This window comes from Coffea arabica, chromosome 4c (assembly GCF_036785885.1).
Source record: "Coffea arabica cultivar ET-39 chromosome 4c, Coffea Arabica ET-39 HiFi, whole genome shotgun sequence".
Taxonomy (NCBI): Eukaryota; Viridiplantae; Streptophyta; class Magnoliopsida; order Gentianales; family Rubiaceae; genus Coffea; species Coffea arabica.
Window position 1 is genome coordinate 3,844,342 of NC_092316.1, and position 13,943 is coordinate 3,858,284.

Below are 13,943 nucleotides of genomic sequence, written 5' to 3' on the forward strand. Positions count from 1 at the left end.
TTTTTATTTCATGCACGATCATTTTTGGAATAAAATTATGAAAATAACTATCGTAACACCTTTTTTATGTGATAAATGTGCAATAAAAAATAATTAAAAAAATTCCAGTAATACAAACAAATAAAATTTTATAATATGCAATTTATGTTAGAAATAGCAAAACCCTCAATCATTAACTTATACCATCCGCAATTATATAAGCAAGCAATACCTTATGTTAGAAATGTGATTGTGATTTTGTGTTTATACTTTATCCCACTACTGACTATCTTTACTTTACAGTGTAACAATAAGCAAACAACCGTTCATAGGATTTTGTAAAAAATTTTCAGAAATAATGGATGATCAGAAAATCAATGCAATATCATTCATGTCAAAAAGTAAAGCAAAAGCAAAACATACTTAAAAGGCAGAGGGGACTGACCTGAAAAATTAAGTTGGTAAGAATATACTTCCAATTCTCCGCAAGAAGGTTGAATTCTGCTAAAGTCTCTGCACATAATATCTTCCATTACTGCTCATAAAAGAAATAAAATCAATACATTTACAAAATGAATAGAGAACCAAAAACAAATAAGAAACGGATAGAAAGTGGGAGTGAGATAGTGGGATCTATATCTATATGTATTCAGGAAGGAGTTTTTAGCAGACACCCTCTCAATGACTTCTAAACTTCTCATCCTTTTTTTCTAGATTTTTGTATTTATTTTAATACATAAAATGTAGTGGGTTATAACCCACCTTATCACCTATCAATATTTTCACTATCCCACTCCCACTATCCCACTATCTTAACTCATCCTACAATCACTCCTATAAATTCTCTTTTCTCACTATCCCACTCCCACTTTCTATCAGTTTCTTATTTGTTTTTGGTTCTCTATTCATTTTGTAAATGTATTGATTTTATTTCTTTTATGAGCAGTAGTGGAAGATATTATGTGCAGAGATTTTAGCAGAACTCAACATTCTTGCGGAGAATTGGAAGTATATTCTTACCAATTTAATTTTTCAGGTCAGTCCCCTCGGCCTTTTAAGTATGTTTTGCTTTTGCTTTACTTTTTGTCATGAATGATATTGCATTGATTTTCTGATCATCCATTATTTCTGAAAATTTTTTACAAAATCCTATGAACGGTTGTTTGCTTATTGTTACACTGTAAAGTAAAGATAATCAGTAGTGGGATAAAGTATAAACACAAAATCACAATCACATTTCTAACATAAGGTATTGCTTGCTTATATAATTGCGGATGGTATAAGTTCATGATTGAGGGTTTGCTATTTCTAACATAAATTGCATATTATAAAAATTTATTTGTTTGTATTACTGAAATTTTTTTAATTATTTTTTATTGCACATTTATCACATAAAAAAGGTGTTACGATAGTTATTTTCATAATTTTATTCCAAAAATGATCGTGCATGAAATAAAAAAATATTTTTTGATAATAAAAAATGGTTTATAATTAGAGAAAAATAATTCAGATACTACTAATAACTAAGGCACTATACGCCCATTATTAAAATTGGATTAATTTTTAATTTCGTCAGAAATCCTTTTGGCAAAATTGCATTCTAGCCTTTCTTTTCTTTATTATTTTCTCTCTGTATTGACTGCAATAATTTTCACTTCACTTTTAACGGGTGGACTTTCAAAATTGGTAGAAAGAGAGTTTATTAGCATTCAAATAACTGTTATGTGTTGCATCTTTTTGAAATGCTAAAGAATGCATGAAACTTCTTGAAAAGATGGTATCCTACTTTTTAGAGTTTGAGTCACAATATTACCTTCATTTTTTTGTATTTTTGCATCCACTGGATTAGAAAAAACGCATCCTTCTAAGCTTGGATAATGTTCAGTAGTGATGCCAAAGACCTAACGATATCTATATGAAAAAAAAAACCCAGCGGACATAATTATATATCATATCAGATATCAGGAATTAACTGCATAGAGGAAATAATCCTGACTCATATTTCGGCGCTCTATATGACTCAAGACAGTGATTTTTAAAAAAAATCTGATTTCTCTTGATATTTGAAAATTTCTGAATTCTAACTGAATTTAAACAAAAAGAATAAATTAAAAATTATAGAAACTGCCAAATTAAAAGACAATATTGAATTGGATATTAAAAGATGGTTTAAATATAGTAGGGACTACGAACCAAAATATTTAAAAAACAATTCTGTATCCAAAAAATAAAAAAAATCTACAAGAACAAACTCATTTTTCCAAAAAAAAAAAAGAAAGAAAAGAAGCCTATAAGAACATACGCCATTTTCCAAATTTAATAATTTATCTACATTATGAACATATTATAAACTAATACATTCCTTTTTATTTAATATTAAAAATTGATTTAAAATATACAAGTGATAGCAGATGGAATGAAGCAGTTAGCGACATGTGAAAAAATCAAAATGAACAAAAGCATTTAGAGGGATAATTTCGCACAAAATTCATGGGTTAAAGTGCAATTTGAGGAATAGATGGGAGGCATTTTAGTGCATTTATTGGTTTGTTTTCAATAAGTGGTGATTGATTTTGCGGGGTTTGGGGGGTCTACATATACCAAAATATATAGGGATTACTTCATTAACTATGAGTGCTAATAACAATTTTATTGGTGCGTAATTTTCATTTCATTATAACACAATTGTATTAAATTCTATTGATGCTACTTCTATATTAACTATTGTATTTTTTTGTTAACAATTCTCATACAATGTATCATTTACTACGCATAAAATAAATACAAAAACTATTTATTTTTGATTTAATATATATATTTTTTCTAGATCAAATAAATGAAAATATTGTCTCTCTTCAAGTTCGACAGCCATCCGCATCACCAATACTTTTGCGTGATCATGGTAAAGATGCAATTTTTTATATCGTCAAAGATCGTGCATTTTCATTTGTAGTACACACTTCACAAAATTCAACATAGTTAATTAAATCATCAATTTTGGCTTTCGTACTAAAAGTGGATTGGTGTGAAGAGTGTTCGCACCTTCAAGAAAGATTATCAAATCAAATGCTTAGTATGTGTAAGTATTTCATTTTAACAACATTCAATTACATTCATTTGTAGAAATATATCATTCCCTTTTTTAATATAAATTTTAATTTTTTTTTCAGGATTCATCTTTCGAAAAAAGACAGTTTTTGAATGATATACACATTTTATTATATTTCAAACTATTGTTAAACAGATATTACATTTAAATTTTGTTGGTTCAATTTTTTCACCTTTATTTGTTCACCATTTTTATTTTTTCAATAATATCAGTACCGTGCGTAGCACGGGTATTCACACTAGTAGTAGGAAAAGAGAATTTGTAGGAGTGGTTGTAGGATGAGTTAAGATAGTGGGATAGTGGGAGTGGGATAGTGGAAATATTGATAGGTGATAAGGTGAGTTATAACCCACTACATTTTATGTATTAAAATAAATACAAAAATCTAGAAAAAAGGATGAGAGGTTTAGAAGTCATTGAGAGTGCTAAAAACCCCTTCCTGAATACATATAGATATAGATTTCCTTATCCCTAAATCTTAAGTAAATCTTCCCCTAATCTTCAAACACTACTAAAAAAAATAAAAATAAAATTTAGACGTTATCAACCGATAACTAGCAGTCGCATTTTAGATATTTGTACTTACTATTTACAACTCTCAAAATCACTTTATGCATACCAAGAATTTGAATATCCTTTTATTTATTCCTACAAAAAAAGAAGCAAGCTTATCTTAGGATTGTTTTGACACTCAATTTATATATTATCAAGAATTTCAATGTTATTCTTTTTATAGTGTAAGTGGGAGGTATTAAAACTTTTCACTTACGCTTTTTCTCCCGTCTCCCAATTTTAATATCATTTATTTGCTCCCACGGCCAAAAAAGAAGGAAAAAATTTATGTTAGAATGGTTTTGCTACCTTAACCCCAAAAGAATAAAAATAAAAATCAGTTACACCAATTTTTTTTCACCACTAGTTTCCACTTTACAATAAAAAAGAAAAGGACATTAAAAAGAAGAATCCTACTTGCCACTTTCCACTTTTTCAGAAACCACGACCCGGTACGTGACTGTCTTTAAAACAGGGGAGGAGGGCACTTTGGCATCATCTTTTGATAACCGCCACATGATTGTCGTGCAATTGACACTCCTTTTCTGGGTTTAAAAAAGGCATTGGTTTTTCCTGCCACTTTTTCTTTGTCTTTTCTGGGGACCAAATTGCAGACAGATGCAACACGAAAGACTAGGAAGACTGAGATTACACATCCAAAGTTTTTGTACTGTTCTTGCTGCTTCAGTGCCACTCTGCAACTACATTTGAATTGAATTTCAAAGCGCTCCATACAAAGTTACACTATCAGACAATAAAGACAGTTTCATTGCAAATCCCATTTCCAAGATTTCCCATTTCCCCCTGTCTGTTTGAAAATCTGTAAGAGGGGTTGATACAAAAGACAGCGAGAAGAATCATGAAAGTTCTGATTTTGGTGGTACCCGTCTTGATTTTCAGCTCACCTTTGCTCTCATTTCCTGTGGATGTGAAGCCAAACCCTCCTGTTTCTGACCCTGTTCTTCCTACTGAGAAAGAGCCCCCTGCTTTCCCTACTTCGTCTCCTGGTGTGGAAGCTCAATCTCCAGGTAATTCAATAATGTCTTGCCATGTTTCTGGTTTCTACTAGCACTTGATTGTGAATATGAGTTCATGCTCGTTTTGTTGTTAATTATTGGATGACTACTTCAAGTTCTGAAATTATGAAAAATACTGATCTTGTTGCCGTTTTGGATATATTTGCTAAATTTTCCCTTGTTCAAGGAAATGGTCGCCTTATCATTGAGAGTACTATTTTATCGTACTTCTCTGTGCTTTCAGCAAATCAGGATTTGAATTTGACACTAAAACCTGTAACAGCTCTGTCAGCAAGTACCCATCCTTCCCCCGATGACGGTTCAGTTGGGGTGCTTTGCATTGAGAAATGTTAAGCAGGAGAAAAAGATCGTTGTAGATGATTGATAAGCTGTTCTTTTTCCTTTTAAAGTCGTAATGCTGTCTAAAGCCCTTTCTTTTTTTGCCCTTTTTTGGTCCATCTTGGGCTTTGAAGGAGAGGCGGCTGTCAGGGCAGTCCATCATCAGGACATAAACAAGAAAATTTTAATTGCACTCGTGGTTTCTGCAACTCTTCTTGGTGGAATATTATTATTGCTGTCGTGTTTTTGGTTCTACAGACTCAAAAAGTTAAAGAGTTCCGATACAAAGGCAAACCAGAACTCAAGTATGATGCTTTCTTCAAGATGCCTTTAAGTCCTTCTAATTTCTTTTCCCTATCTTATTTGTACATTCTGTAACTTGCATTACAACTTATTTTGAGTTTGGATTGCTTTCTCAAGATGCTGCAAAAGGGGTATCATTGGGTCCAATTTTGGATAAAATCACTTCTTCAAAAGCTTTTGGAAAGAAAGGTTCAATTGCTCTTATTGAATACCCTTTGCTAGTAGCTGCAACCAGCAACTTCAATGAAGACAATATTCTGGGTGAAGGTGGATTAGGATGCGTATATAAAGCTCAATTTAGTGATAACTTCCATGCAGCTGTCAAAAGACTCCATGGTAAATGGCAGGACTCCGAAAGAGAGTTCGAGGTAAATTCCAATCGACAATTCTTGAGGATTCTATTTGATTTTATCCATTTTGCCTTTATTTCTATTTACTGCTTTCGTCATTGGAATTGCAGAATGAGGTAGATTTGTTGAGTAAAATCAAGCATCAAAATATAGTTTCAATTCTAGGGTACTGCATTCATGGAGAGACACGGTTTTTGGTGTATGAATTGATGCAGAATGGGTCTTTGGAATCTCACTTGCACGGTAAAATGCCTTCCTACTTTTTGATGTATTATATTATGTGCATTCTGCATAATGTCTTTTGGTTTCTCAATTTGTGTTTCATTAAAAGAGATTAAGTTTCTCCTTTACTTTAGGACCTTCTCATGGATCAACTTTAACTTGGCATCTACGGATGAAAATTGCTCTAGATGTAGCAAGGTATGACATTGAGGAGGATCTGTCCCTCAAGATGTTACTCAACCCCCCAAACCACCCCCCCCTCCCCAATAACTTTTTGGCCTGTTTCCATTTCTTGTAGACTAAGATGTATCTCTGAATTGACTAGAGGACTGGAGTATTTGCATGAGCGTTGTAACCCTCCGGTGATACATAGGGATCTCAAATCCGCCAACATCCTCTTGGATTCTACCTACAATGCAAAGGTGAAATGTGTATAGGAGCTATGCCTTCAAATTCCTTCACTTTGCAAATGGAAACTTGATGAGTATTTGTGATAAGCTAATGAATTCCACTTTCATACAGCTTTCTGATTTTGGCCTTGCAATTAGTGGCGGGAACCCAAACAAGAACAGCATAAAGCTTTCAGGAACTTTGGGTTATGTTGCTCCAGAATACCTCCTAGATGGTATGATAGAGTACCTTAAGATTTGCAAAATTACATTATGTCAATTACATTGTTGCAGCTAAAGTTGTCTGTTCATTCTTTTGATTTTGTTCTGTTGACATGAGCTTGAATAAAATTTTTTTTTTCCCTATTGGTCAATGGAAAGATCATACTTTTGAATAGGCATCTGCTGTTGCTTCTTTTGCTAAACAAATATCAATCTTCCTGGCGTAATTATGCATTTGAGTTATGTTTCTTGGTTTCAAAAGGTTTTTCATTACAACCCGCACTGGCATCTTAAATAATAATGACCTTGGTGCTGTATCACAAATACATGTTGGATGCCCCATGATAGGGATCTAAATAATGACCTTGAAACATCTTAACAGAGCCATATCTTGATTGCTGGATCAATTTCAATTATCCTTCTGAAAACTGTTGTCAGTCTCTGCTCTATCTTCCACTGTTCCTGTTGTCTCGTACTTGGAAACTTCCAAGAATTACTGCATTCAATGCTTATTGTAGTTTTTCTGCAATCTTTTTTGGATTTTGATATCTCTGCAATCCTTGATTGACGGACTGCTTGACCTGAATAAGTTTTATGTGTCACTTTTAGTGCACACAGTTGAAGCAGAAACACTACGTGGGCTGTTTTTTGCAATCAAAAAACAAAATTACTATTAGCATTTTGCTGATACGGGACTTCACTTAAAAACAAAGATTATTTGGCATCAAAGTCTGGGCCTTTGAGGAGCAAGCATTAGGTTGACCATATAAAGTATAAACACTGTTAAGCTGAAGTGACTTCCTTAATAAGATAGGGCAATGAGGATTTCAGTTGTCAGAGGTGGTGGTAAAAATCCCTTTCTGAGAAGATAGTGTCCTCCTTTAACTTTAAAAACTCTGCTGCTGTTGCCAATGTTCATGAGCCATGTATAGAGAATGCCTTGTTCAGTAACTGCTGATGCATGAGCTTTTATTTAAAATTGTTCTGTATGAAAAAAGAACTTTTAACTGTAGTTGTTTAATTGACGTTTAGGTAAATTAACTGAGAAGAGTGATGTATATGCATTTGGTGTTATTCTACTGGAGCTTTTAATTGGAAGAAGGCCAGTAGAGAAAATTACTGAAGCTCAGTGCCAGTCTATTGTTACATGGGTAAGTTCTCCCTAATGCTTGTCAGTTCAAGATCTGGTATCTCGGTAAGCATACTTTCTGATGCAATCTTCCTTTTTCATCATGCAGGCCATGCCTCAGCTCACTGATAGGTCAAAGCTTCCCAAAATTGTAGACCCTGCCATCAGGAACAAGATGGATTTGAAGCACTTATATCAAGTTTGTATTAAGACAACTTTTTTGACTGTTTAGCAGAATAATGCCTTCTTATCAATTACTGATTCAACTCCAATTATTCCTCTGGTAGGTTGCTGCGGTTGCTGTCCTGTGTGTACAGCCAGAACCAAGCTACAGACCATTGATCACAGATGTCCTTCACTCCTTTATTCCCCTCGTTCCTGTTGAGCTTGGAGGATCATTAAAAGTTGCATAGTTGGTTCTTGCTCGTGGCTGAACCTCGCCCAGATGCTGTGCTTTCTGCTGGAAAATATACTCGATGAACGGCCGCCGTTTTTTTTTCCTCTCTTTTTTTCCTGGTTTTTGATAATTAGATGTACTTTTGCCGGAATTCTTAGGATAGAGAACACATGGCAGGACGAAGTTTTGACGTCTGTCAATGTAAATATAAATCTATCGATAGATTTCAAAAGTGGAGCATCGCTGCAGTCTCATGATCTGGATTCATACCATCCCATCGTCACATTGCAAAGTCGCCTGAGTGATGGAACAAGGTCTTCATTTTACGGGTGTTACCAAAGATCCGTCTTTTCTTTTCTCTTCTGGCTAAAGAACAGTGGAACCTGATTGACTGTACAAGTAGCCCTCTCAATATGTTACTCTTTTGGGCATCTCTTTCAATATGTTGAGACCGTATCCCTTTCATAAGCTCCGGCTATCGATCGATCCTTCACGGAAACCTACCAGTTTAGAAGAACCCTTTAAACTTGAGAACCTCGTTTTTAACACATTTGAATTAGTTACGACTAAATTATCATGTAAATGTACATATTCAATCATTCACCTATAACACTTGGTCACAACTCTTGTAATAAATGAATGAGTGTTCATTAGCAGACCTAATCAAGAGAATCTCTCTCTTTGTAATCATTTTGATGGTCAAGGATTTTCTTTGATCCTCTCACCAACTTCTCAAATGTCTAGATACATTTTTGCCATTCCGATCCCCTCTCTGCAAACCAGATCTTACCATCGAGTCCCACTTCACATGAAATGTTCCCCATAATTAATGCCATATATTAATGCAGCTATATCCTGTGCTACCTAACCTAATACGGATTATCTGTACTAGCTTGCAAAAACTCCGGCAGCTTTCTTTCTTTTCCGGCAATTTCCCGTATCTGACTCTGAGTCCGAATTACTAGCAAATGTTTAATGCCCCAAGTGTAGATGTATATTAATGAAGGATATGCTATCAGTAAGTCTATGCATCTTTCTTCGGGCGTGAGTTTTAACGAGACCACGCCTTCAGTTACATCGTTCCTAAACCAAACCGGCCATTTAGTAATCATAGGTGAATTTGATTGGTTGCAAAATATAGCAGTTGGAGTTTTCTTGCTCCATGGCCAAGAGCGAGGGGTCAAATTTTTATACTCTCAACCATGATTTCCCCGCCTGTGGAAACTGGTTTTTTACATGGTCTTGAGAAGAATTATGCAGACAGGAGTCACTTTGGCGAGTTTGTGCACAGGCGAATAGTTTCCCAGAATAACTCCCCGGCTGTTTAGGATCAAATCCATATCTGCGGAGGAAAGTTGCCGACACATTGGTACCTACCTCTGAACAAGAATTTGTCTTTACATCACATATGCTAATATTCAAGAAGTTTGTATCTTGTCGACATTCAGACTCCATTTTGTATCTAGTATTTCCCAACGTAGCATAGTTGTCGCGGTGCGTATTGCCAAACAAACGTTGTTGAAAATAAAAGGGATAATTTCCGAAACCTCCCCTGAGGTTCCTGACAATTTCACTGAGCTCCTTTGAGGCTTGAAAAATTATACATACCTCCCTTGTCATTTAAAATGACAATTTTACCGTTAAATATTTTAATGAAATTCCCTTATTTAGTATGCTTATACTTAGAATGAGTTTTAAAATTATTTTTTTCATTCTTTTTCCTTCTTATTCCTTTTTTTTTAAAAAAATTTTTGACCAATAAAATTGTAGAACTACCACTATTATTTTTAGTTTCTATTGTAACCAAATGTCGATCTAGTGATTTTTTTCACGAGTTAATTTTATATGTAATCCAATGTTTTTGCCGATCTTTATTTTCTATTTTTTGGTACTAAAATTAACAATAAATCAAAAAGAAATTGTCCAAAATCACTACCAAATTATGATAATTCCACTACCTGAAAAATTTATAAACTCTAAATGAATTATTTCAACATTTTCCTTTCTATCTTATAAATCTAAATCCATAATAAAGTACCATCAAAAGTATCCCAACATAGTAATAAAATTATTATTATAGTTGTTTATTAAATAGTAGCTATGGACATGAAAAATTTGGCACATTTGTCTTATAATTATACTAGATAATTTTATAATTGTATAGGGAAATATATTAAAACTCATTACACAAGGGCATTTTTGGGTATTCATTTAAAAAATTGACCAAATCAATATTATTTTAAGATTTTATTACTAAAACCATCAAATCGAGGGAGGTAAGTGTAATTTTTTAAACCTCAGGAGAGCTCAGTGCAATTATCAGAAACCACAGGGGAGGTTTCTGAAATTATCCCAAAATAAAAAGAATATAAACCTAGCTGCACTTCTCATCAAACAACTCACAGCTTCTCAGAGATGCCAAACATGATAAAACGCATAATTCACTGTATCTCAAAGTCTTAGCCGTCCCACATATTCCTTCAATTTGATAAAAAAAAAAAAAAAAAGAATGAGAGAAAAAAGAAATGTGGCCATTGCAAGATGGTTGTGTAGGAATAACACAGAAAATATGTTTGTCAAGATCGTACATCCGGGTGGTCATGTTGAACTTCAAGATAGGCCAATTATTGCTGCTGAAATAATGCATCGAAATCCCAAATTTTGTGTTGCCTACCCAAATGTGTTCAAGCAGCCATGGGCAGTTGTTGCACCCATGGTTCGCCGTCGCGGGTCGCGGTCACGTCGCGGTCTCGGTTGTTCCACATCCGTCGCGGCATATCAGTTAAATATCGGGTGATACGCACATTATAGTATATAAAATTTTTTTAAAAATCTGAAAAATTTACTAAAAATAGAAAATACCATTAAAAACACAATTATCAAATTAAATTTACTAAATACCTACATTATCATATATAGTTACTGATTATTAAATAAAATAATACTGTCATTACCACAAGGGTCTATAGCATTAGTAATAAATGATTTTAGAATTAAATGTATATTCTAACTCTATTTTATATGAGATAAATAATTATATATAAGAATAAAATTATCATATCTTACATAATACAATACAAATCTCTATACACAAAGAAAATAACAGTATTTATTTAATACAATAAAGAAACAAATACTTGTCAAATAATATTATGAAATGCAAAGATATAAAGAAACAAGCATTTTCGCTTAATTACTTGGGCCAAACTTGAACTTTAGGTGCTTCCAATTTTTCCTCCTATATTTTTCCCTGATCCGGTACAAAAGCCCCAGCTTCTCTTAGCATAATAAAGCATGATACGTTAATTGCATGTTACTTCCAAGACAAAACATGCAACAACAGCTTTTTTGCACCATCCAATTGTCCTTTTTTCAAATCTTTTCAGCTTTTCTACAAAGCAGGACCCATAAATGAGAAAGGACAAAAGAGAAAAGACATCCCAAGGAGTAGCAACAGATGATGCAGAATCCAACTCAGCAACGCTGTCTTCCACTTCTTCAGCAGCCAAGGAGAGTATACGATCATTGCAACTAGTGTTGTTCCTCTCAGATTTGGCCGTCCCTTTCTTCATTTTTTTTCCAATTTCCCTTTCGCCCTTTTTCTCCTCCTTCACGGCCAGACTGAAGACCCCTTCGCCCGGTACAGATGACGAAGAAATTGAAGATGCCTTCAGCTCCAGATGTGATATTCAGCAGTCAACTTCATTCTTTTTTTCACTTTCCCTTTCCCTCTGTTGTCTCCTTCCCTCTCTGCCGTCACCCTCTGTTTTTCTCCTCTCCTTCCTTCATAGCCGGACGATGAAGAAATTGAAGAACCCCTTCAGCTCGTTTCTCCAAATAATCACTCCAGATACTGCTGTGATCCTCGTTCTTTCTTTTCCCTTTTCCTTTCTCTCTGTTTTCTCCTTCCCTCTCTGCAAAAGGCACACAGAAATTGACGGTATGTTTCTCCCCTTATCCTCCTTTTCCCCTAAATCTTGTCTTTGTGGTTGAAAAAGAAAACAAAAAAGCATGGGTGGCCGACTCTCTGTGTTCTTGTTGCTGTTTATGATCTGACCGGTTTATATCCGAGTCGAATCCGAGAATTTGGCCGGTATCCTTCTACACCGTTCTAACTCGGTCAATATCAACTGATTCGGAGCGATTCAAATCGGATATGGTATAATCGGCGTTTCGGGTATCGGTATCGGAACGGCAGGGACTGTTCCGGTTATGACTCGGCCGAGTCATCTCGGACTCGGCCGAGTTGGCGAACCATGGTTGCACCAGAGACCACCCTCATGCCTGGACACGAGTTCTACGTAGTGCCAATAAATACGGTCAGGAAACTTCAGTTACTTTCCATGAAGTACTCCGCTTCTCAGGTTCTACAAAATCAAACAACCACCACCACCCCGAATGGCATAAATGAGGGAGAGATTCACGGAAAGCATTCAGGATGTTTCTTGTTCATAAGCGGTAAACATCCTAATAAAGTACCTTATTCTTGTCTTAGAAAATCTGATAATGGTGGAATAGGAACTACTTTGAAGGAGAGGAAAGGTGATAACTGCTTTACATTCTTGATTACTGGAATGAAGATGAAAGCCAGTAGTAAGGATAAAAGCAAGGAAACAGGATCTCCAAAGAGCTTTGGATCGTCTGAGACAGATGCACTGGCTATCGGGAGGACCATAGATCATGCAAGCAGTCCTAAAAGATTATCGTCTTTTGATCGCTGGCAACCTAGTCTAGAGAGCATCACTGAAGAATTTTAGAATTGTAGATAATATCTCATGCATGTTAAGTTCTTTACACACACACACACACAAAAAGTACGTTAAAAGTGTTTTGTTATAAAGGTTTCTAGTATTAATGCTCAGCATAGTTCGGAATGAAAAGGGATATTTCGATCTGATCCTCTTCAAACGGGGCACATCTGTTCACATTCTGCTTACAAAGAATTTTCTATTTTCGAGTTCATGAAACTGGAGGGATAGACTCGTAAAGCAATTCAAAGAGACCTACTAAGGAAAGGATTCAAATCACGTGTGAACTGGAATTCGGAAATATTAATGCGATCTTAAATATGCCAAGCAAATTTAGTACCAATATAGATAATAGATTGCCTTCTTAACAAGTTTCTTTCTAATAGAGACAGCATAGAGCCTGGAGTTCTAGGAAACAGCCCCAAAAATTTTCCAGTATCTGTGCTGTTAACTGATAAGCATGTTATTTATCTACAGATTGGCCACAGAAATCAGGCAACCGATGATGAATAGACAGCTTTATTCATCAGAATTGATGACGGTCCAGTTGACAGAACTAAGAATATGAAAATTAAGCATCTCAACAAAATTGAACTTGAAAGACACAAAGCAACACATTATTCTCATTTGAGAAAATGTTCCTTATTTTGTCAATTTTTTTTTATCATGTAAGTGTTAAATTTCAGATTAAGATTGCAAAATTTCTGCGCCTTAGTAGAATAACACAAGACAGTGAAAAGCAAGAAGCCAAACAAGAGAACCTTGTAGACTTTGGGACTGGTGCAAGGCAACTAATTGACAGCTGAATTGTCTACATAAGCTAACTAAACTTCATATGTATTGTTCATCATAGTTTCTCGTTTCTATCGCGTCAAAATATAACATTTCCTTCGTATTCAACAATTTGATCAAGATTTTAATTAGTGCAAAAGATTAAACGTACCCTCAGTCTAAAATATCTGTCACATATCTAGTAGAAACGAGAGAAAATTGTTATTGAATTAGAAATATACTAGGAGTATAACATTTGATCTTTTGCCAACGTGGCCAAGAATATAGGACAGGACATCTAACTTGGAAGTCCAGCAAGTTAATGAAGTAGCAAGCTTCACTATGCACATTTCAATGAAACTAATAGGTAATAACAACAACAGAGATATCATATTTAGAAAATTAGATGTGGTAGCT

At 34.6% G+C, this 13,943-nt stretch overlaps 1 protein-coding gene across 2 annotated transcripts; it reads left to right on the top strand.

The window, feature by feature from the left end:
- The first annotated feature begins 4,135 nt into the window (after positions 1 to 4,135).
- On the top strand, positions 4,136 to 8,450 carry LOC113739639 (probable receptor-like protein kinase At1g80640). Of its 2 annotated transcripts, none has more exons than XM_072045526.1 (10): positions 4,136 to 4,668; positions 5,130 to 5,300; positions 5,416 to 5,666; positions 5,759 to 5,891; positions 6,005 to 6,068; positions 6,169 to 6,292; positions 6,393 to 6,495; positions 7,514 to 7,632; positions 7,720 to 7,809; positions 7,898 to 8,450. In XM_072045526.1, exons 1-10 carry the CDS (start codon positions 4,500 to 4,502, stop codon positions 8,021 to 8,023), a joined length of 1,350 nt encoding a protein of 449 aa, XP_071901627.1. In that variant the 5' UTR covers positions 4,136 to 4,499; the 3' UTR covers positions 8,024 to 8,450. The 2 variants fall into 2 exon arrangements, with proteins under 2 accessions (XP_071901627.1, XP_071901628.1); XM_072045527.1 differs by having other exon boundaries at positions 4,138 to 4,668; positions 6,196 to 6,292.
- Positions 8,451 to 13,943: the final 5,493 nt, after the last annotated feature.